The 20,723-nt window shown below is 40.3% G+C and overlaps 2 protein-coding genes across 6 annotated transcripts; both read left to right on the forward strand.

Annotated features, from left to right (window-relative positions):
• Positions 1–1,129: 1,129 nt before the first annotated feature.
• On the forward strand, positions 1,130–13,849 carry gab3 (GRB2 associated binding protein 3). Of its 4 annotated transcripts, none has more exons than XM_054625774.1 (10): positions 1,130–1,471; positions 3,238–3,407; positions 6,195–6,495; positions 8,445–9,029; positions 9,205–9,254; positions 10,028–10,277; positions 10,641–10,731; positions 11,002–11,086; positions 12,034–12,153; positions 12,880–13,849. In XM_054625774.1, exons 2-10 carry the CDS (start codon positions 3,336–3,338, stop codon positions 12,997–12,999), a joined length of 1,674 nt encoding a protein of 557 aa, XP_054481749.1. In that variant the 5' UTR covers positions 1,130–1,471; positions 3,238–3,335; the 3' UTR covers positions 13,000–13,849. The 4 variants fall into 4 exon arrangements, with proteins under 4 accessions (XP_054481749.1, XP_054481751.1, XP_054481750.1 ...); XM_054625776.1 differs by having other exon boundaries at positions 1,132–1,471; positions 12,883–13,849; XM_054625775.1 differs by having other exon boundaries at positions 1,132–1,471; positions 10,031–10,277.
• Positions 13,850–14,264: 415 nt separating this feature from the next.
• Positions 14,265–19,991, forward strand: amer1 (APC membrane recruitment protein 1). 2 transcript variants are annotated; one of them, XM_054626014.1, is made up of 2 exons: positions 14,265–14,346; positions 16,206–19,991. In XM_054626014.1, the coding sequence occupies exon 2, from the start codon at positions 16,314–16,316 to the stop codon at positions 19,398–19,400; it is 3,087 nt and encodes a 1,028-aa protein (XP_054481989.1). In that variant the 5' UTR covers positions 14,265–14,346; positions 16,206–16,313; the 3' UTR covers positions 19,401–19,991. The 2 variants fall into 2 exon arrangements, with proteins under 2 accessions (XP_054481989.1, XP_054481990.1); XM_054626015.1 differs by lacking the exon at positions 14,265–14,346 and adding an exon at positions 14,377–14,676.
• The last annotated feature ends 732 nt before the right edge of the window (positions 19,992–20,723 follow it).

Below are 20,723 nucleotides of genomic sequence, written 5' to 3' on the forward strand. Positions count from 1 at the left end.
CTTGAGTTCAAACGGTCCGCTACTGCCCCCTAGTGGCCTGGGAAGATTCCAACACTGATCTACTTAAAATGGACAAACAGAACACCCCAAAATTATGTTTATTTTACATTAAAATAAAACACATTTAAAAACGGAAGTGTGTGTTACATTTTTCCAATAACAAAAAATTCCCTAAATGAAAGTATACAGCACCCCAAGTATGGATATAAGCCCCTGCACTTTCTGTTTTAAGGAGACAGAGATTCCTGTCAGTGCATGCTGTGTGCACATTTTGTAGTGGACAATCGTGTCTACGGGATACAAGTCGTAGTCTTAATGTGTTTATTTGTTTAATTCATTTATAAAGTTGTTGCATTTAGTTTGTTGCATCTGGTTACATTTACATGCTGACGTCAAAACTTGCTCCACTGTAAATGCTTTGTGTACTCTGTACTTACATGATGCTACACTCAATAACCCTGTTGACATCACAGAATTGAATAAGCTTTGTATATTTGCCTCTAAATTATTGAGATGTTTCACTCCCAGGCTACCTCATTTGATTTAATTCAAAACATTTTTATTTTTTTTAAATGCACAAACATTGTACACTTGTGTCTAATGTATATTGTATATGGTATGTCATTCTTTTGTAATATCTTATATTCTAGTTGTTGTAGTTTGGTATCTTTTATAGTGTAGTCTAATGTATTCTATTATCTATAGAGTTGACTTGTAACTGTATATTTACTGTTGCCGTGGATAACCTGCTGCTGTAACAATCATTTCCCAATGCGAGGTTAATAAAGTCTATCAATCTACACTTCTTACACATCTTATACTCCAAACAAATCTGACCGTATGACCTTGGAATGGTTACGGATCAACTCAACAACGTGGAAAGCTTTGGTGGAAAGTGTTGAGAAAGACAGGAAAAATAAGCAAAAAAACTCGAGAAATAAATCTATTGTTGTGGTGTGGTACAAGTGGTCCAGACGCAGAACAGCATCTATACCACGGTATCTGAAACAGCTGGCACTGGATGTGTGAAGAGACGGGTTTGCAGTACAGCGAGGCTGAAGAGCTGATGAGAGGCAGGTGTGCATACTGGGAGAGGCAGGGGTGCATACTGGGAGAGGCAGGTGTGCATACTGGGAGATATTTCGAGCTAATTGATGGCAGAGCGCGAGTCGAACCGCGAGCCAGGAGCGGAGCCACGCGCGCACACGCGGACAGGGAGTTGCTGGAGACGCGTTGGATCTGACGCGTTGGAGACGTAAACACAAGAAACGTTGGATCTGCAGGGGCGTGGCCACCGCTGTGACGTGTGGACTGTCACCTCCACGTTTGTGCATGACCGTGTAACTGTTGATACACGTCACAAGAGCTGTCCTCCTGTGATTGCTGAGTGTCTTCTGCACAATAAAAATACGTCTTGGTGAAATGTGGCAGCTGTGGGCATTGTGTCACTTTAAACGCAGTGAACCTCGTGGTGAGTATGCTGAAAAATGAACGTTTTTTAAATCATAAGGCTGTCCTTCTGTCAGATATTATGTTACCATCTCCGTTCAAACATTGCTCATACTGCCAATGCCGTAAATTATACTCAAATATTTGAAATTCAGCAGATTTTGATCGTGCAATAATTTATTCTCGGGCCAATCGGGGGCAGCACAATTCAGACTGTATCAACAAATCTTACATGTTATTAAGTGCATTTCAAATATTGATTTATAAAAGGAGCTGAAAGAGTCACAAGAGCAAATGGATAAAATGACTAAATGTGATTTGCTTTTAATTAAACAACACTATTACAACTTTAAATGCAATTCGTTTGAGTTACTTATTGTAGTTTAATATCACTTTTCTTTTTATTATGTTGTCTACTGATTCATATAGTATTTAGTCTCCAGTGTAGTTAAATGCTGGATGCTATGAATCAACTAAATGATGTGTGATGCCTTTTTTTTAACAGACTACATGAATTAGATTTTGCATCTATGTGAATTTAAACATAGCATCTATGTGATTTTTTTTTACTTTTTTCAACCTTAAAGTTACAGTTCAGTGCAGTATTTCTACAGGAAGATGCTGCTATGTCACAGCATGTTGCTATAGACACTGCGAAGTCATAGTTGTCATTTTGCTAAAATGAACTGCACCCAACTTTCTGAGAAAATAATGCAATAGTAGCCTGTCGTTTCCTCTAAACTGGAACTAAACGAAAGTTAACAGGTATGACACAATACAATTACCATTGAACTCAATGATTATCATGGTCAGCCTTAACTACATGACCAAACTCTCTTTCAAAGCTGATTCAAAATGATGTTATAAAATGATGATCCATAGTGGATTCCACATATTGATCAACGGAAAGGCCATACAGCTCCTCATATATACTGAGCCAGACCCTCTGAGAGATAACCCATCACGCTGTCAGCACCTAAGGAGACTGTTATTTATAGGCATTAATGGATATGTTTAACAGTCTCTGTTAAAATTATTTTCACAAATATGTCACGATTTTATCAGCTTCCTATGCAAAATTTGAATTGTATGGTTGTTTATCCTCTTAAGAGGCTTGATTGTTGTAGAAGATGCTTGTGGCCAATGAGTTACAAAATGTGAAAAGTTAATCTAATGTCAAAAACTATTTGCAGCATAAATTTATTAAAAAAATAATGCATTTATGTAAATTTGCTTTTGCAACCTTTCTCACCATGTTTCTCAGTAAAGTAAAGTGGGAATCTGACATAAGGTTACTTTCTAAATCTATTCAATACATAGTCCATTAATCTTAAAATACACCTTATAAACTTTCTGCACCAAGACCTCGCTGAAAGCTTGTATGAAAATTAGCCCTCATTAGTTTATCATTAAGCATCAAAGAGTTGCAGCAGGTTGATGTTGGAATCAGTTACCCGCTGTAAAAACTCACTTCTGGTTTTCGGTGTAGAGCTCAGGAAGCTCACTGGGCAAACAAACAAACGAACAACATGATAACAGCAAAATGGAATCAGTAACACGTTTATTAAACATAAGACAAATGTCTTATAACAGCATGTGACTCAGGAATCAATACATCCTAATCCTTAAACCTGTCAAACCTCATCATGTGTAGTATTGTGACCAACAGCTCCATCCACTTGCCCAGAGCAAATGAGAAAAAAAACAAAACACATAATGCTCTCTCTCTCTCTCTCGCTCTCTGTCGGTGTGATCAATTTTTCGACTTCCTCCTTTTGGAGTGGCTAGGCTGAATACCAGAACACAGGATATGCTTTCGCAGTGCTCTCAGTTTTACAGCAGCAGCAGCAGCAACCGCCGTGAGGACGACGCGCTCTGCAGTCAAGATGAGTGCTGGGGACGTGGTCTGGACCGGCTGGCTCATTAAATCCCCTCCGGAGAAGAAATTAAAGAGATTTGTGAGTAGGAGTACACACACCGGACTCTTGTTTATGTCCTCTGCCAGCAGTGGGAATGCCAGGTTGTGCTTCTGAGCCTTGTCTTGTGTGTGAGTGTGAGTGTGAGTGTGTGAGTGTGTGTGTGTTACGGTGTGGAATGATGATTTAGAAACATACAGTGGGTTTGTATGCGTTTGGTAAAAAAGCTGTAATCCACTCTCCTTTCCTTATCGTCTTCCTTGTTTCTACTATAACGCCTTGCTCTTGTGTTCTGGCTTATGGATGCACTTGGTAGTTATAACAACAATAACAATATGTCACAGACTGCAGATGTACTTCAGGCAACATGGAAAAGACTCCTACAACAAGTATATATGTAAATGCTTACAAGGACAGCAGTGTTTTGTGGTTGTTGGGGGGGGGGGGTCATGTGATAATGCTGGGCTGGCCGCTCACTCTGCTCTGTGTATGTGATGAGCGTGTGCATTGTGAAACATGGGAAGTAATGTCAGTCAGACAGACATTAAGTGACAAGCAGAAATAGTCCAGCTGTGTGACGGCTGTTTGCACTTCCTCTGTACCAATGGAGGAGGAGGAGGAGGAGGAGGAGGAGGAGGAGGAGGAGGAGGAGGAGGAGGAGGGCAATTTGTCAACACCAGTGCAATGAAGGGTGGGTGGGAGGTGTGCATTGATGGGGTTTTAGGGCGGTAAATAGAAACTTATTGTAGCACGCTATGCAAATCCTGCAGATACCAGAGAACAAAATAAATACATGTTTTTTCAGACTGTTGTTAGGGAAGGCACACTGTCTGACTCAGTATTCAAATGTCAAGTGCATGCTGTGAAATTATCATGGTCAAACGTACGCTGCTCTCTGGTGTCTTCAAGGGAAATGAAAATCTTGACACAGCAATAACTTTGAAGAATGTAGAGTGTTTTGTTGATGTTCACAAAGGGGGTTGTTAAGTTGCTGAATTTGGCTGCAGCTTCCACTTTGCAGGGAAACAGAAGTATCGACACACTTCTGTTGTTTCATTTCTCCCGTTCAGTCCACCGGTGTGTGGTTAAGTTGGTCCTTACTCACAAGAGACAAACATTATTGTCACAGCCACCTTTTGAGGACATATATTTAATTATAAAAAGCCCTATGTCACTGTTTTCATTTGTATAAAGTCCATTCCTCATGGTCACACAGGAAAAGGAAAATATTGTACTGTTGTAACCAAAACCAAAGGCTTCTGAGAATGGATATAGTTTTCTTAACCTCTAAATGCGAATGCATTTTTCTCTGAAAACATTTTGACAGGTCACAATAGGAAAAGCACAGGTGTAAATAATCAAATCAATGATGGCTGCATCCCATTTAGATGCTCCAGTTTCAGGTTCCTGGTGTTGTACTTTCTGGCTCACTATGACTCTGTCATGACTTAATGGGAGTCTTGAATAGTCATCGTTATTGTTGTTAGTACCGCCTGTGCTTTTGCTCCCATGACAAGTCAATGTGTGTGCTGTGAAAAATGCCTCTTTGGAGTGTTTTAATATAAACCTCAGCTTGAGAATGAATATTCATTTTTGATATTGTAAAAAAACATCTCATCTCAAGGTCCACTTCATGGTCCTCCTGTAGATTACATTTGCTCAGTTGCCACCAGCACTGACTACCTCACCAACTTAGGTTATAATGACAACTAATCAAACTTCATCTGCCGAGGATGACCATGAGATTGGGTTGAAAGCTCTGGAAGAAACTAGTCTTTCCCTTTTTTATTTGACAATCCTAAGCTTGTTGTTTCCCTGGCTGTCATTGTATTAAACATGCACCATCCATGGGGGGAAATATATGATTTGGAAATTATGGGCTTTGGCATGCAGATAACAGAAAGAATAGATTAGAAATTGCCTTTTATGAAAACATTGAAACCTCCTGAAGTGTTCTGTATTCACTTGAAAAGGAAAAAAAACCAACAATTTGGATTCGCTTCTACTTTCACTTTATTTGCAAAACAACTCATTTTTCAAACTTCCCATGTTCAATACACCTATAGGATCAAATAGCGATCTGTTTAGTTACGGTTTCCTCTTAAACTTGGCAGTGTTATTCGCGGTGAGTTTGGCGTGTCTAACCATTTCCTGGTATAAACACATTTTACCAACTGTCTTGTGCAGAAGCGGATTACCCACAAGCTGAACAAAGAAAAAAAGTTTTGTTTTAAGTTAACACCACAGAGTTAGCAGGCAAGGCTCCACCCCAACAATGAACACACAACCGCAACAAAACCACGAGGGAAAATATATCGAGCATTGCTACTTTTATGATTTGTTTTGATCGTTGCTATTTTATTTTTTTTATATGAAATATAACACCTACACGACTGGGATGAAGACTGACACTCTGTTTGCAAAGAGGGCTCAGACGTTAACATATTACAAGTAGATCTCAGGAACTATTAATACCTGTCAAGTTTCAGTATTAAGTTTTCAGTAAGTCCTCAGTAAAAAGGACTGACCAATTACTGTATAAATACCTCTTTCGGTGTGTTAGACATTTTCTGCTAAATGCAACTTCCTCTTCTCTGTACTGCTGGGAAATTTGAGTTGAGGTTCCGCTTACTGACCAAATCAAAAGGCAAAAAAACTGTTCGCTGTTGTGAGCAAGAGCTCTGATCTTATTACCAAGACTTGACTAATGAAATGCTGATGGTGGGAAAGGAGAGACTGTTATAATTATGCAGTACTCTGAATAATTCTACACAGTATTGATAAAGTAAAAACTCCATCATGAACCTTTTCTTCCCTTTTCTCCTGCAGGCATGGAGGAAACGCTGGTTTGTGCTTCGAAGAGGCCGAATGTGTGGCAATCCTGATGTCCTGGAGTACTACCAAAGTAATAACTCCAAAAAGCCGATCCGCACCATCGACCTGAGAGAGTGTGAGGTCGAAATGCTAAACGGGCAGCTCAGGGTAAAGCGGGACTTCCATGGGAAGCACCTCTTTGTGGTCAAGACCTCATTTCGTGTTTTTTACCTGGTGGCCAAAACGGAGGAGGAGATGAACAGCTGGATCAGCAGCATCAGTCAAATTTGCCAGTTTGGGAGCCTGGAGGACGCAGGTAAATACACACCAATACTACTACTACTACTACTACTACTACTACTACTACTACTACTACTACTACTCACAAAGTAATGGTGTAAAACAGGAGGTCATCCCATTCAGCAGATTAACCCCGCTGGTCCAGAAGAAATTGGTGTGTCTTGACCCTACGCGGGAAGTGGTGAACTAAAAATGAAAGTTTAGAAAGAGGTCAAAACAAACTGTTTATTCGGTGCTGTGTGGTTCACACACTAGTCAGGGTTCATGATGTTGCAGTTTACTGAAGTCCTCCAATTTCAATTTATTTTGTCTTGCAGCAAAACGTCCAAATCTGCCGTACTGACAGGTTTTCAGGAGTTTTCATGCTTTGTCAAACCTAAAGCACTTCATTCTTTATTTTAATGGAGTTCCAATGAGCCTAAAGATGGCAGTTTCCGGGAAGATTTATAAAATTATTTTTAAAAAAGTGGAATATTTCCACTGTGTTCTATTATTTTTGTTTTCTGTGGTATAGTGTTAAGTGTTTGTATTTACATAAATAAATAAAAAAACTTTCAGGGGAAATCTAGAATTGAATAAGTAATTTTCCATCTATCTGATAGATCCTCGCTTGCCGTCGGAGTAGCGGACTTCAAAAACATTTAATCAGCTGGATTCTTGATATAGAGCTGTGGTCTTTTCAGATAAATTTCTCTGTAAGTGAGCTCTTAAAACCACACACCATCTCACGTCATCACATTGTGGTTAAAACCATTTGATACAAATCACATTCTGTCCTCTTCACCAACAACAACAACAAGTAGATGTTACATTATCCTGAAATATTTTAACTACATGTTTTTCCACAGCTTCTCTGTAGTGGAAGTTAATCAAGATGAGTGCTCAGGTCAATCAAAGTGAATGGTTTAATGATTCCAGCCTTTCCAAAATGCTGTAGTTGCTACTTGCCTGCCACGTAAACTACTGTTGCTGCTGTATTAGAAGAGCAGATCAACAGGGAGCTGAGGTCCCAATCATATTAACAGATAAACATTTATTTTTATAATTTCCCTTTACATGCTAAATATCATCTTTTAATGCCTTTAATTGACCCATGACCACTGTATTCTTATGGCGTTGACAATTATTTCTATATTTAAACTTCTTCTGCTAGACTCAATCAATCTATTGTCAGAGTGATGGTGCTGTGACCTTTGCGCCACTGTGATATTTTGTGAGGAAACGTAGAGACATGTCTGTTAGAACACTGTCCTCTGTGTGAGGGAGATAGAGCCATGCTGCTGATATGCTGCACCGCATGTTACCGTAAATCTTTTATCCTCTCAGAAAAACCCACACAAGTAGTCGATTACGATGCAAAGTTGTATTACACACACTAAACCCTCTGATACAGATTGCCGCAGTGGTTTTTGTTGGACTTTACAAAAATGTTTTTCTGCTTCAAAGGGATTTTTAGAGAGTAGGACTGCCTGGATCTGAAAAGGCTTCTGTGTCGTAGCACCTCAGAACTTTTACATAAGAGTATAAAAGGTTGTTCTGCACCCACAAGATAACACAAACCTCTATTAAGGGTAGCAAATGTCTCATGAGAACATGCAAGACTTTGGGATTCCCCCCCCCACGGTTTTGTAGGGAGAGCCTTGACTCGGCCGGCCTTGAGTGTAAATGGAATGAAACAAATTTCTGAGCGAGAGCCAATCTGACTAAAAGATATGAGGATGTTTAAGCAAAAGAGGCAACAGGGCTCTACTCTCAAGGTGCCTTGCAAAAAAAAAAAATCCTCTTTTCAAATCCACCTGCTTCATTTACAGTACATTGTACATTTGGGAGAACCCTGCATGTGTGTTTGCGTATAGTTTGCACCCTCTAGCCAGCCCTTTGTGTCAGCACAATGGCAGTTTTCTTATCACTCCCTAGTAACGTTTCAGACAACTACATGCTCTCTGCTCTGCTTGTTCTCAACAGAGAGCTCAGAAGAAGGCTTTCCTCACACCCCCACATCAATTCATCCGTCCCCCGACAGTTCTGACCGATTGTCTGTATCGAGCCAACCAGAATCCAGTCACCCGCTGGACTACCTCTTCCTCTCACAGTGCGAGACGGGGCGAAACTCTGAGATCTCTCTGGAGCAGAAGTCATCAGACGAAGCCGCCAAGGACATTGTCCCCTCACCTCTTTACACCGATTCCTCTTCATCTATTTTTTACGCCAGCCACAGTCCGTCTCTTCTCCTGCACGGAAGGTCGACTAACCCTCCTTTCAGCGCTCCATGCACCTCCTTGGCTCTACCGTCATCTTCTTCCTCTCCACTGCGTCACTGTGCCACAAGTGTCTTCCAGTTTGACAAACCTTATTCTGCTGCGTCGTGCGAGGCAACGGGGGACAGACAAACGCCTCCTCCGCTGCCACCCAAGTCGAATCACCTGTCAGAGCAGCTCACCGATGAAGGAGCTCACAGGCCGAGGGCCACGAGTGCACAGCATTTCTCCAACCACGCAGAGTTATTTCTCAGGAGGACCTCTTTGTCAAGCCTGGACCATTTCAGAATGGGTATGTATTCAATAGGAAAGCAGTCTCCGAGTAAGAATGATATACAAACTGGGAAAGCTGTGCTAAACCAAATTAATCATAATCCTTGTGCTATTATGATGAGGCATCATATGTTTTCATATTGACAATAGCTGATTGTATGGGCCGAGAACCTAAACCAGTGTAATTTTTTCAGCAAATGCTGATGGCAGAGCGATGAGGAACAGGAGGCAGAGTCTTAATCTGGTAAGAGATTATCAACAGCATTTTTTTGAAATATGCTTATTCGTTCGTTTGCTAGATGACAACATTGATACCACTCTCGTTGCTCTGTGGTTTGCAGCCAGGAGACAATTAGCTTAGTTTGGCACAAAGACTGCAAACAGTATCTCAGTTGTTTAATCTGTAAAATGGGCACAGTAGCTTCCTGGAATTTCTATTGGTGATACCTCTACAGCCAGGATATGGTTAGGTTGGCTTACGATACCTGGAGTCTTTGCAGGTCGCCAAGGCAACCACACAATGGCTACAAGAAGTCACTGTCATGGCATGAAAAAATATAAACACCAACAATTTCTCAATATTAAGCGTTTTTTAATAAACAAACAAGATTTACATGTGTTAAATAGTGAAGAAGGTAGATAAAATTACCATTGGACAGAGCCAGAGCTAGCTGTTTAGCCCTGTTTCCAGTGTTTGTGCTAAGCTAAGCTAAGCAGCTTCTTGCTGTAGCTTCATGTTTACCGTACAGACATAGAGAGTGATAACAATATCTTGATCTAACTCATAAATATGTTGTTCTATTCTTTAAAAAAATAAATGTTGGATTGGAAAATGTACAACTTTAGCACCCGGAGGGCAAGTATGATTTTTCTATGAATAAAAACTTAAGCCGTCGGAATAATTTGAGAGTATGGTATCAGCACATAAAGATTCTACAAACAGTGTTCTTAACAAGTGTGCACCAAAATGACAAGATAGTGAACTTGTCTGACCTCATGATACTTTTTGTCTGTCAGCAGCCTTGTTTAAATAACACGCGAGTTCAGAGCTACCAGGATGAGTCATATGTCCCCATGACTTCCCCGCCTCCCTCTGTTACCACCATTGAATGTGACGGCTACATCCCCATGAGCCCCAGGACGCCCGGTTTCCTCAACACAAACTGCGATGCTGAGTCCTCCACGACTCTTGGTTCACTAACGTGTCAACCTGAAGATCTTGCGCCGCCTCCGGTTCACCGGCATCTCAAGCCTCGCCTGAGGAGATGTGAGTCATAACAGCCCTGATTGGTTTATGTTATATTTCTTGACCTTGTGTGGAGACCTAAGCTTTTATTTCTACTCAGTTAATCAGCTGCATTATCATGATGTTTTTGATAAATTGTTCTTTGTTACACTTAAAAAAGGGGTTTACTTATGTATAAAATGATTGGAAATAATGACATTTTTTAACTGTTTTGCATGGGTTTGCTGATTAAATGTCAATACAGGATTCATGCAGATATCAGACACACTGATTTTTTCTACACAATGGTCTTTACTACGCGTCACTGTTTGAAAGCGAGCCTTTCCGTGGCATGTTAGCGGAATATCAACCAATCCAGTAACTTTACCCTTTCTGGGTTCACAGCTCGACCTCCACCTCTTGACTTGAGAGGCCTCTCTACAATCACAGAGTGTCCCACTCATCTTCCTTTGAGCAGAGCAATGACTGAATCCTGGTGAGGGAAAAAACTCTCTTTATCCTCAAAGTGTAATAGCAGGTTTCCAGTCATGTGTGTTGGTTACGGTACTGACATTAGATCTCATTAAAACTCAGATATTTACCTTTAAATTATGACGAGTTAAATCTCATTTTTTACCCTGGTCATAAATACGCTGACCCATCTGAACAGTGATGTCCTGCTTCTCAGTTTATTTTTCTAGAATTTAATAGCTATCTTCTCATCTGACTTTCTTCCTATTTTTTGTGATTATTGTGTTATTTGCAGTTTTTCAGTAAACTGTTTACCCCTTGAAAGAAGACTTGAGAACGGGGACATTCCAGGAGATGAAGACACAAACTGCAATGCAATGGTAACTATTTACAGTTGTGGCAACACATTTTAAACAATGCATGTGTCACTTACTTGATTAATAATGCAATGACATGTCTATTATTGAGATTGACAATAATAGACATTATTGATAATAATAGATAACTGGAGGTAGCTCTGATGGTAATATTATTTTACGACGTGGCTCACTAAATCAGCCCACCTTTTCTCGTCCCTGTATACAAACACAAGGAATCATTCACTTTTCACTTTCCCCAACAAAATGCAAATCTATGCGTGATCACATTGTAATAATATTGCAGTGTTTGGGCGGATCAGCTGTCTATAAACAGCAGTAAAAAAGTGTTTTAATATCAATCATGTGGGCAGGAATTTTTAATACACTGTTGACTTACTATCAACAGCCAAAATTATTTTATAGGTAATTCTAGACGTCACTCTACTAGCCCTTGTTTTATAGAATACCAAAAAAACTAAATCTTACATTTTTATAACTATAGGACCATTTATGAGTGGAAAAATATGTGCTTGAATGTCCACACAGCTAAGAATGTGGGTGTGAAAAGTGACCGTGAGTTTAAAAAAATGTTCTACTCAGCCAACTGTAATCACACTGGGGACCTTCTAGGGAGTGAACATTTGACAGTGTGATGTTATACAAGGCTGTTCTTGGAAATGGTGCATAATTAATTAATTCTTCCTAGAATAAAGTCATAGAGGAGTCATGAATAAAAGCAGATTACTCACCTATCTCAGTATGTTGTACAAAAACATACTGACAGGCTGCAAGTGGAGGCACTCGGGCCACAAGTGGTTTCCCTTTAATCATTTCGCCTTATGGCCACCGTTTCTAGCTAATTATTGACATTGCAGCACATATGAGCATATGTTATAGGTATCTCTGATCCTTTTACCCGGGAACCTTGACAATTCATTATGCTCTTTATTTAATTATTTCTCTAACAGGAGTCCAGGCAACATTTCTGTCTCACCTTTGATGGAGCGGCTCAGCCTTGGGCGAGAAGATCAAACCTTGACTATTTGTCACTGGATTTCAATTCTGCATCCCCCTCTCCTGTACAGAAGGTATGTCCTGATCAGATAAATTACAGAAATTAACTGGCTTGTTATTATTAAGACAATATCGTCCATCTTTAGGCACAGACTCAGTGTTTTGCACCATTGTGCAACTGTAGCCTTTGTAGACGGTATCAGACTTCTTGTTTATGTTACATACCTACACCATCTAAATGCTTCAGGCTTGTTGTGTTGATGAGGCATTCTGGGAAACAAATGCATTCATGGAGTGTCTGAAGAGGAGAGAGATAAGCTAACATCACACATGAATGATCTTTGACATTGTAAAAGCAATCTTCTTTAAACTTCTGCTCAGCTAGCCCACACTCAGCAGGCGTGTAACATTACAATCACGACCTACTATTAGCTCCACTGACCTGTGTTATTACTATCTAAATGACCAAGTCAGTGCATATTCCAAAGTGTAAAAAAACGCCAACAACCTGTCTGCAAGCATATTTTAAGACCGATTTCTTGTGATATCTTTACATAGTTTACAGCTACTATTCTATTAACAAAGAATTTCATGGTGCACAAACATCACTTGCTACAAGAATTCAAATATATGACCCAAAAGAGTTGTACATCAAGAGTTCTACAGTGCATTTAGGAGCATCAGTAGCTTAAATAAATGCATTGCAACATGATTGTTTCTTTTTACGTGTAAAGCAGAACCATGTTCATTTTGGAAACATTTTACTCACCGTCTCCTTATCTCTCCCTCTCTATGTCCAGCAGAAGCCCTTTCTGTCTGATGAGCACAGAGTGGATTATGTGCAGGTGGATGAGAAGAAGACTCAGGCACTGCAAAACACCAAAATGGAGTGGACTGATGTCCGGCAGTCAAAAACATAAATGGAATATACGTGCTGAAAAAAAAAATCAGGAAGACTTGGTCTAAAGAAGTCCAACAAAAACACCAGCAAGGAGGACCAGAAAACAAATTTAAAAGCACTTTGAAAAACATTTTGGAAATAAAAGTACAGGAGTTGGTAAGCAGTTTAATGCTTGTATATGGGGTGGAAACACAAAATTGCACTGAAAAAACGTTTTCTCTCAGTAGATCAGTATTGTAAATAATACCAGATTGTGCACTGAAACTATTTTTACTGTAGCGTTACGTTTTACCAAATTTTGAAAAGGGCATTATTTTTATTAATTGTAAATAAACCCATGTGAGACTCGTCTAAATGTATGTATGTATAGTGAATGGGATTTTAAATAAGACAAATATTTTAATGATGACATGTTTTACAGCTTTCTCCTTCTTCTGCTTCGTTTATTACCCATATTGAAGATGTTTTCCACTTGTTTTGGTACTGTGATTACGCCAAGAGATTCTGGAAAAAAGTCATAGACATTGTTTCCTGGATATACCAACAAACCTTCTTGAGGCTTGAAAATGTTAACTTTGGTTATACTGGTTTTATGTCTTTTTTTGTGATGAGTCATATCCTAATTCTAGCTGAATAATCACATCCATCAGTCAAAATTCAAGGGAGGCAAAACATCATTTTCTGTAGTCATGAACAAAGTCAATGTTCTTTTGTAAAAAAAGTATTTATTGTGTTTTGGTTATTTATTTAATTATATAATGTCTTTCCTCTCATGTGAATGTCTTACCCCACTGGCCTTTTCTAAAGTCTATGCGCTGTTAAGTATAAATAAAGTTTATATATTTTTAAAATAATAATAAACACTTTCTTAAGACACTTTCCTTCATTCACAAATGACACACCAGTCAGAGTTGTATTTACACTACACCGCAGCAAATGCAAAAGATCCCATCTTATCAGGGTTTCCTTTCCCATAAAAATGTGTAAAACATAAAAATAAAACCATGGACTAAACAATTGATCCAGATAGATAGCACAGCATATGCAGGCAGCAATATATTGTGGATAGACGTTTAGAAATAAATATATTTAAATAAATAAATAGTGGGTCCACATTTCATAAAGCATGCAATTATATAATTTTCGAATTAATTATTATTAATAGTAATAGTAATTTATTATTATTATTAGTAGTAGTAGTAGTAGAGTAGTGTTGTTGTGTTATGAATCACACGTTATTCACACATAGGTTAGGAGCATGTTGCGTCACTAGCATGCGCCAAGTCGACGGCCACGAAAGGAGATTTGGGGGAAAATTACCTGAGAAGTCTGGACAGGAAGTCAGCATCCTATTTAAACCTTAAAGGTAAAGGTGTTCCTGCGAGCGCCTCGACTCTTATCGGCATGCGAGGCTGAGCTCCAGACTCCATCCCGGGGTAGTTTACCTCCGTGTTTACACCTCACGGTGCTCGCTACGATGCGTGTTAACGTCACCAACCGCTAGCAACCGTCGGGATTCTCTTCGGTCAGAGGGGTTCCCGTTGTTAGCTCGGCTAGCTAACGGCTGCCTGGAGACACATGAAGCCGTGTGTGTCCACCACAGTAGCCCACACTTAAAGGTAGCGTTAGCAGCACACGGTGCGTTGAAGGGGGCTTCGTGTCCCGGCCCCGCGGTGCCAGGTGTAGGCTTCGGTTGGTGAGTGTGTTTACCGTACGGCTCGGTTAGCTCGAGCGCATCAATGTGGAATGTAGCATTTCGGTTGGGTTTTAAATGACAACTGCCGTCTCGCGCAACAGACCGTTAGTCGGACTATCTCAACGTCACCGTCCATTGTCTCTGCAAAGGCTCTCATTTAAAGGACGTCTGAATGTTTGAGTCACCAAGCAGTGACATCTACCGCCTGTTGCTTTATCACCTGGGGTTTAACATAAGAATACAGGCATTATTTGATCTGTTATTAAGGTCATTTTTAAACTAAAACTTACATGCACTCAATAGTTTTGCGTTAGTCTGTCTTTCCTTTCTCTGGCATGCACATATGTTTAGATATATACATTAATATAAGGTTTTATGTATTGGTTTAATTTACAGTACCAGTCAACAGTTTGTTTGGACACACCTTCTCATTCAATGGTTTTTCTTTATTTTTATTTTTTTCTACATTGTAGATTAATATTGAAGACATCCAAACGATGAAGGAACACATATGGACATTATGTGGTAAACAAACAAATGCTCAACAAACCAGAATATGTTTTATATTTTTAGATTCTTCAAAGTAGTTGAATGAGAAGGTGTGTCCAAACGTTTGACTGGTACTGTAGTTTTATTCTCCCACAAAACAATATATAGGCTTCCATAACAACCGTATTAAAAAATATATACACAAAACACATAAATAAAACACATAAATATCCGATACAAGTGGATTCTGTACGAGCATAGGGAATGTATATGCAAAAATGAAGAGATCTAAAATGAAATGGGGGGGGAAATACACTAACTTGATCAGGCCTATTTACTTTATATTGATGATATTATTTGGCACTTGGGCACAGTTTTTTTTTTTTTTGTTTTCCCTATTAAACACAGTCCTAGCCAAAGTAGCACCACAATAATATTGCACATAACATTCTTACATTTATGTATATTGCTTTCTTCACAAACGATTGGCTCAAATGACTTAATAGAGAGTGAACCTACTTGGGTCAAAGTCAGCAACAAACAATGTAAAAGAATATATTGTAAGTCACAATTTTCTGAACAATATGTTTCTGAACAGGCATATAGACAGGCACATACAGTATGACATGGTCACACAAAGCCTAACCCATACACGGGAACCCTATATAGGCTGAGTCATTTTAGCTGACTCTCATTTCCAGTTGGCTGAACCAAAAGTACACACGTGGGGCAAAGGGAAGAAAAATTGTCCTCCTACAACTTGGTATCTTTATATTATTGGTAGCTTTGCTCAAACTCGCAGAAGATATCGGGTAGAAACAAAAAGGTTCTTGTACTTCTGGGCTCCTAATATAATACACTAATAGATGGCGAAGGTTAAAAAAGGCACATGGCCACAGTGATACAGAGGACACAAATGACTACTAGAAATTCCAACCTCCTAGTGGAAATGTTGTTTAAAGTCTGCAATATGAATCCTACTATCAATGTGACAAATGTTAAATTGATCATTGATTTTTGTCTCAACTTTCTTGATACAGGGTTCATATCAGATGGAGGACGAAATTCACCGCAGTGATCCTATCCGCTGATCGAGTAAATTCAGCTGCTATGCCTTCTGTTGGACTGCTTTTGTAAACACGGTAGCCATGGCTTCTCGGAAGGTAGATGAGCTACCGAGTGACACCAAGGATTTGGCTTCGGCCTCCGACCAGCTTTCCCGATGCGGCCCCGATGACATCACGGAAGAGCCTCAACCGGATACGATGACTGCTACGGGGAAGTCCCCGAAATCCGGCAAATTTAGGAGGACTGCTCTGACATTCTTTGGAGTTCGTAAAAGCATATGTATTTTACCTAGTTTTTTTGGAGGAAGGAGTAAAAATCAGAACAAGTGGTCTTCTAAGAAAGGAATCGGCAAAAGCAGAACACACGACGGGCTAAGTAACGTTGGCCATGATGACAATCTGAGCAGTCGGTGCACCTCAGCTAGAGATTGTGAGTACCTCAGTCAGAGGGACTCAGCTGGAGAGCTCCACAGCAGCTGTCACAATGAATGTAGTCACTCCACTGCTGAACAGAAATCACTGACTCTTAACCGGCAGAAACGCGGTTTTAGGAGCCTTTTTCAAAGTTTTAGGTATCACAGAAACCACAGAAATGGCGGATTGGATAAAACTGAAATGATTGCAATGTCCTCTCCTCGCTGCAAGAAAGAGGTGCCTGTTGTCCAGGGCAACACCAACCAGTATGTCACAGAGTGCCTGGGATCTGAACCTGATGTGCCTGATTTTGCAGATGTTACATGTGATGTTTCCATTGGACCTGAATGTATCGATGCTGATGAGATGCCATCTGAGAAGAGCGCGGAGCAAGGCAGCCCAAAGTCCGAGCTTCACGGTGAGATGTGTGACGAGGAAATGGAGGACATGAATTTGGTGACAGGGGTTTCCAGTGAATTTAAAGAGAGTTCGAGAGGACACAGCGAGCCTTGTCTGAAACTTCCGATGATGTCTGAGCCCACGCTGAAGCCGGAAACACCCGCCGGCTCATCGGATCAGCTAAACCTGATTTACGGGGACGTCGCGTCGTTAAAGAGCTTCGATTCACTCACTGGCTGCGGGGACATTATTGCAGATCAAGAAGACGACAGCATTGCGGAGAGCACCGTTTCTGGAGAAAGGAGCAGAAGTGGAGGAAAAAGGGCCTCCTGTTATCTCACTTATCAGGGTGGCGGTGAAGAAATGGCTTCACCTGAAGACTTGGATGAGGAGTGTCTTCATGATTTCTGGGGCAACAATGCGTCGGAGGAAATCTGCTGCTCTTGCAACCAGGAACACACAGATCTGACTGCTGACCTGACGAGCTCTCACAATATGGACTTACTGAACAGTAACAGTGCACAGCAAGCCAGTGGCATGGATGCTTCGTCAATAGCCGATGTGTTAACGCCTCAAAGTGAGCATCAAGAATCAGTTCCAAATAGTGATGAGGGCTACTACGACTCAACCACACCGGGGCCAGATGACGGACAAGAGAGAGCTGAAAGGCTGAGGGCAGAGCGGTTACCCAGGGACAGTTACAGCGGTGACGCCCTCTATGAACTTTTTGCACCTGATGAGAGTCTAATCAGTCCACATTATGAGAACAAATCAAAACTGCACAGTTCTAAACAGCGTGAATATTTAAGCGAGCCAGTCGATGTGACAGATTCCGCCTTCGTTCCAGACATGAATCGGTTACAAATAGGTGCGGAAATGTACGAGGTGCGCGAACCCTCAGAGATGCCGCAAAATAAGGTTGGTCGGCAGGAAATGGGCATGATTAAGAACTTTAATATGAGTACAAAACCACAAGTATCAGTCAACAGGAATAACACAGAACCAGATGTATTTGATGAAAAGGGAAATACACCCGCTTCCACAGAAAAAAGAACAAAATCCATAAATGCTGAGTGTGAGAAAAGGCACAGCAGCGTATCATTCGGAAGCACATCTGACCCAGATTTTGAAACATTTTGCGAACCCAAAGAGCAAAATCTTGAGGAAAACAAGCCCGTGGCTTTACCGTACAAAAATATAAATACTCAGTCTCCGGTCGAAAGCAACGACTTGGACGATGGGCAAACTGTGTGTTTCTCTCAAGCACTTGTGGACTACACAAAACACTCTCAGATGCTGAGAAACTTGCACAACAGTGTGGATGATTTGGAGACAAACTCTGCCTTCACTCCGAACATGCAGGCCTTACCTACCATAGTCACGTTTGACGTGGTGGACATGCATAACGAGGGCGAATACGACGAGCAGATTCACATGGAGCTGGAGGAGGACATTTCATCGCCCTATCAGGAGTTCGAAGAAAGCTACCTACAAAAAGACGCATTTGCTGAATGTGACTATCAAATGCTAGACCTGTATGAACGGAACCTGATCAGTAATACATGGGCGATCGCTAGTCTCCCAAGGCACCTAGGCCTTACAAGAGTCAGTCAGTCCGTGTCCAATCCGTTGTCTCTAGACCGGAGAAGTAGGTCTCTGGACACAGAGAGCCTTGAGTTGAAGATGCCTGACAGATACAGAGAGAACAGAGCTGCTATCGTTTCCTGTCCTCAAACCGAAAGGGACTCTGAAAGGGATTCCTCGCCATATTACAAAAAGAATGTACTCGTGTCTGCGTCAGGTGTTGGAGACAGTAGCAGCATTATGGCCTTCTCATGGCAAACAAGGTCAGAAATGGCTTTGAGCCTTCCTCTGACAGATGGGGAATTCAACGAAAAAGTCCAGAGTCTCAGTCAAACCCAAGTTAAACGCAAAACATTTTCCAGTTCGTCCAGCAACGATTGTGCAAACAGTAAATCGCAACTCTGCTCAAAGCAGTCGGACAGAGCGTCCTGTGATTTGATTTCACAGAATACAGAGCTGTGCAACAGGCAGTGTCACCTTCCTCCGCAGTCAGATTCTTGTTTACCTCATAGCACCTTTGTTTATTCTGCAATGATGGGCGATGAATCAGACGATGTTGATGAGGAGGATGTTTTTTGTACAGCCGCCACTAATTTGCAATCCTATAATCAGTGTGGTAAAAGCAGACCAGTGCGTAGCAGGGAAGGAATATCTCATACTGGGAGTCCTTTGAAGGCAGCTGTGTCTAAAGGTGAAACGGCCGTCCTCAGTGAGACAAGAACGCCCAGGGATGTGACCTGCAACAAACTCCACGAGGCAACATTTAATTAAAAGCATCCTGACATTAAGATAACATTTGTAAGTGCTAATTGGCGCTTTTATGTCACACCCAAAGGAGTAATTGTTGCTTGAGTTTTACTTGTACAACAGATTCATTTGAAAAGATCGTGTACACTATGAGAGACGTGAAACTATTCTGAAATGTGAAGAGCTATGTCATTTTGAGAGTCAAAATGAATTGTCTGCATTTGCAAAGTACCAGTAGCTTGTTAAACAAAGGCCACATACACATCCGTCTATTTAAAGTGTTTAAGCAAGTAAAAGTTTCATCAGTGTTGAAAATGCTCACAGATTCATCTCATTAAGCTACTGAATTTAACTAAAAATGTTTATACCCTCCGTTTCCAGTTCTCTATAGTAATGCCACACTTTGTTTGATTGTTATTCATTAGCCCTGTTTCCATAGCACAGACAAACAGGGCTGGCTAAGTCTTGCTTTCTTTGCCAATTGTCCCGAAACACGTGTGCTTACGCTTTAAGTGCTGCCTTATGTTTGTGTTTACTACTTTTTCTACAGCCTCTCATTACTCCAGTAAGGTTTATGTAGGCCTGTCATGATGCTTAAACATATAATATTTAGCCTTTTTTTTTTTTTTTTTTTTTTTTTTTTTTTTTTTTTTTTTTTTTTTTTTTTTTTAGGGTACCTCATTTCAGGACAGATTGAGTTTAAAAACAACGAGAGAATTTATCAATTTACAGAGAGGACTAGCTCAGCCACGGGGTATGTTCGAAAAACATTAAACTGTTATTGTATTTGACTTAATCTGAAAATATCTGATAACTAATTCTTCCTCTCAACTCAGAACAGGATAAGCATATAAAGGAACTGGACACATGGACTGATTGTTCCTGCATCTTAACGTCAGATTCATAATGCATTTACAAACTGGAGGTGACTTTGCAAGGCATTTACTTGTGCTTACCATAGCACATTCCACATGCAGTTACCCTGTGGGTCAAAGTGCTTTGCATTATAGGTTGAAGAAATAGTCTGAGTAAAATATATATAAAATGGTAGAGGAAAACAAATCAATGAGGGAAAAAAAAACTAGTAGCACGTAATAGTCTCAAATTTACTGTTTTTCTTCTGGCCCGACAAACCAAATCGGCCTCACTGTGACTGTTGTTTTTTGAATTTTTCCAACAGCTTGACCACCTGTGAATTTAAAATTCATACTGAAATGACGCACTACATTATTACATTACTGTACGCTTGTGGAAACGTAGTTGGACTTTGTTTAGATTTCGAAATGATATGTCAAAAGATAAACCTTTTTTTTTTACCTTGTTTCATTTTCTTGTGCATTTAATGTT

This window comes from Anoplopoma fimbria, chromosome 24, assembly GCF_027596085.1.
Source record: "Anoplopoma fimbria isolate UVic2021 breed Golden Eagle Sablefish chromosome 24, Afim_UVic_2022, whole genome shotgun sequence".
Lineage (NCBI taxonomy): Eukaryota > Metazoa > Chordata > Actinopteri > Perciformes > Anoplopomatidae > Anoplopoma > Anoplopoma fimbria.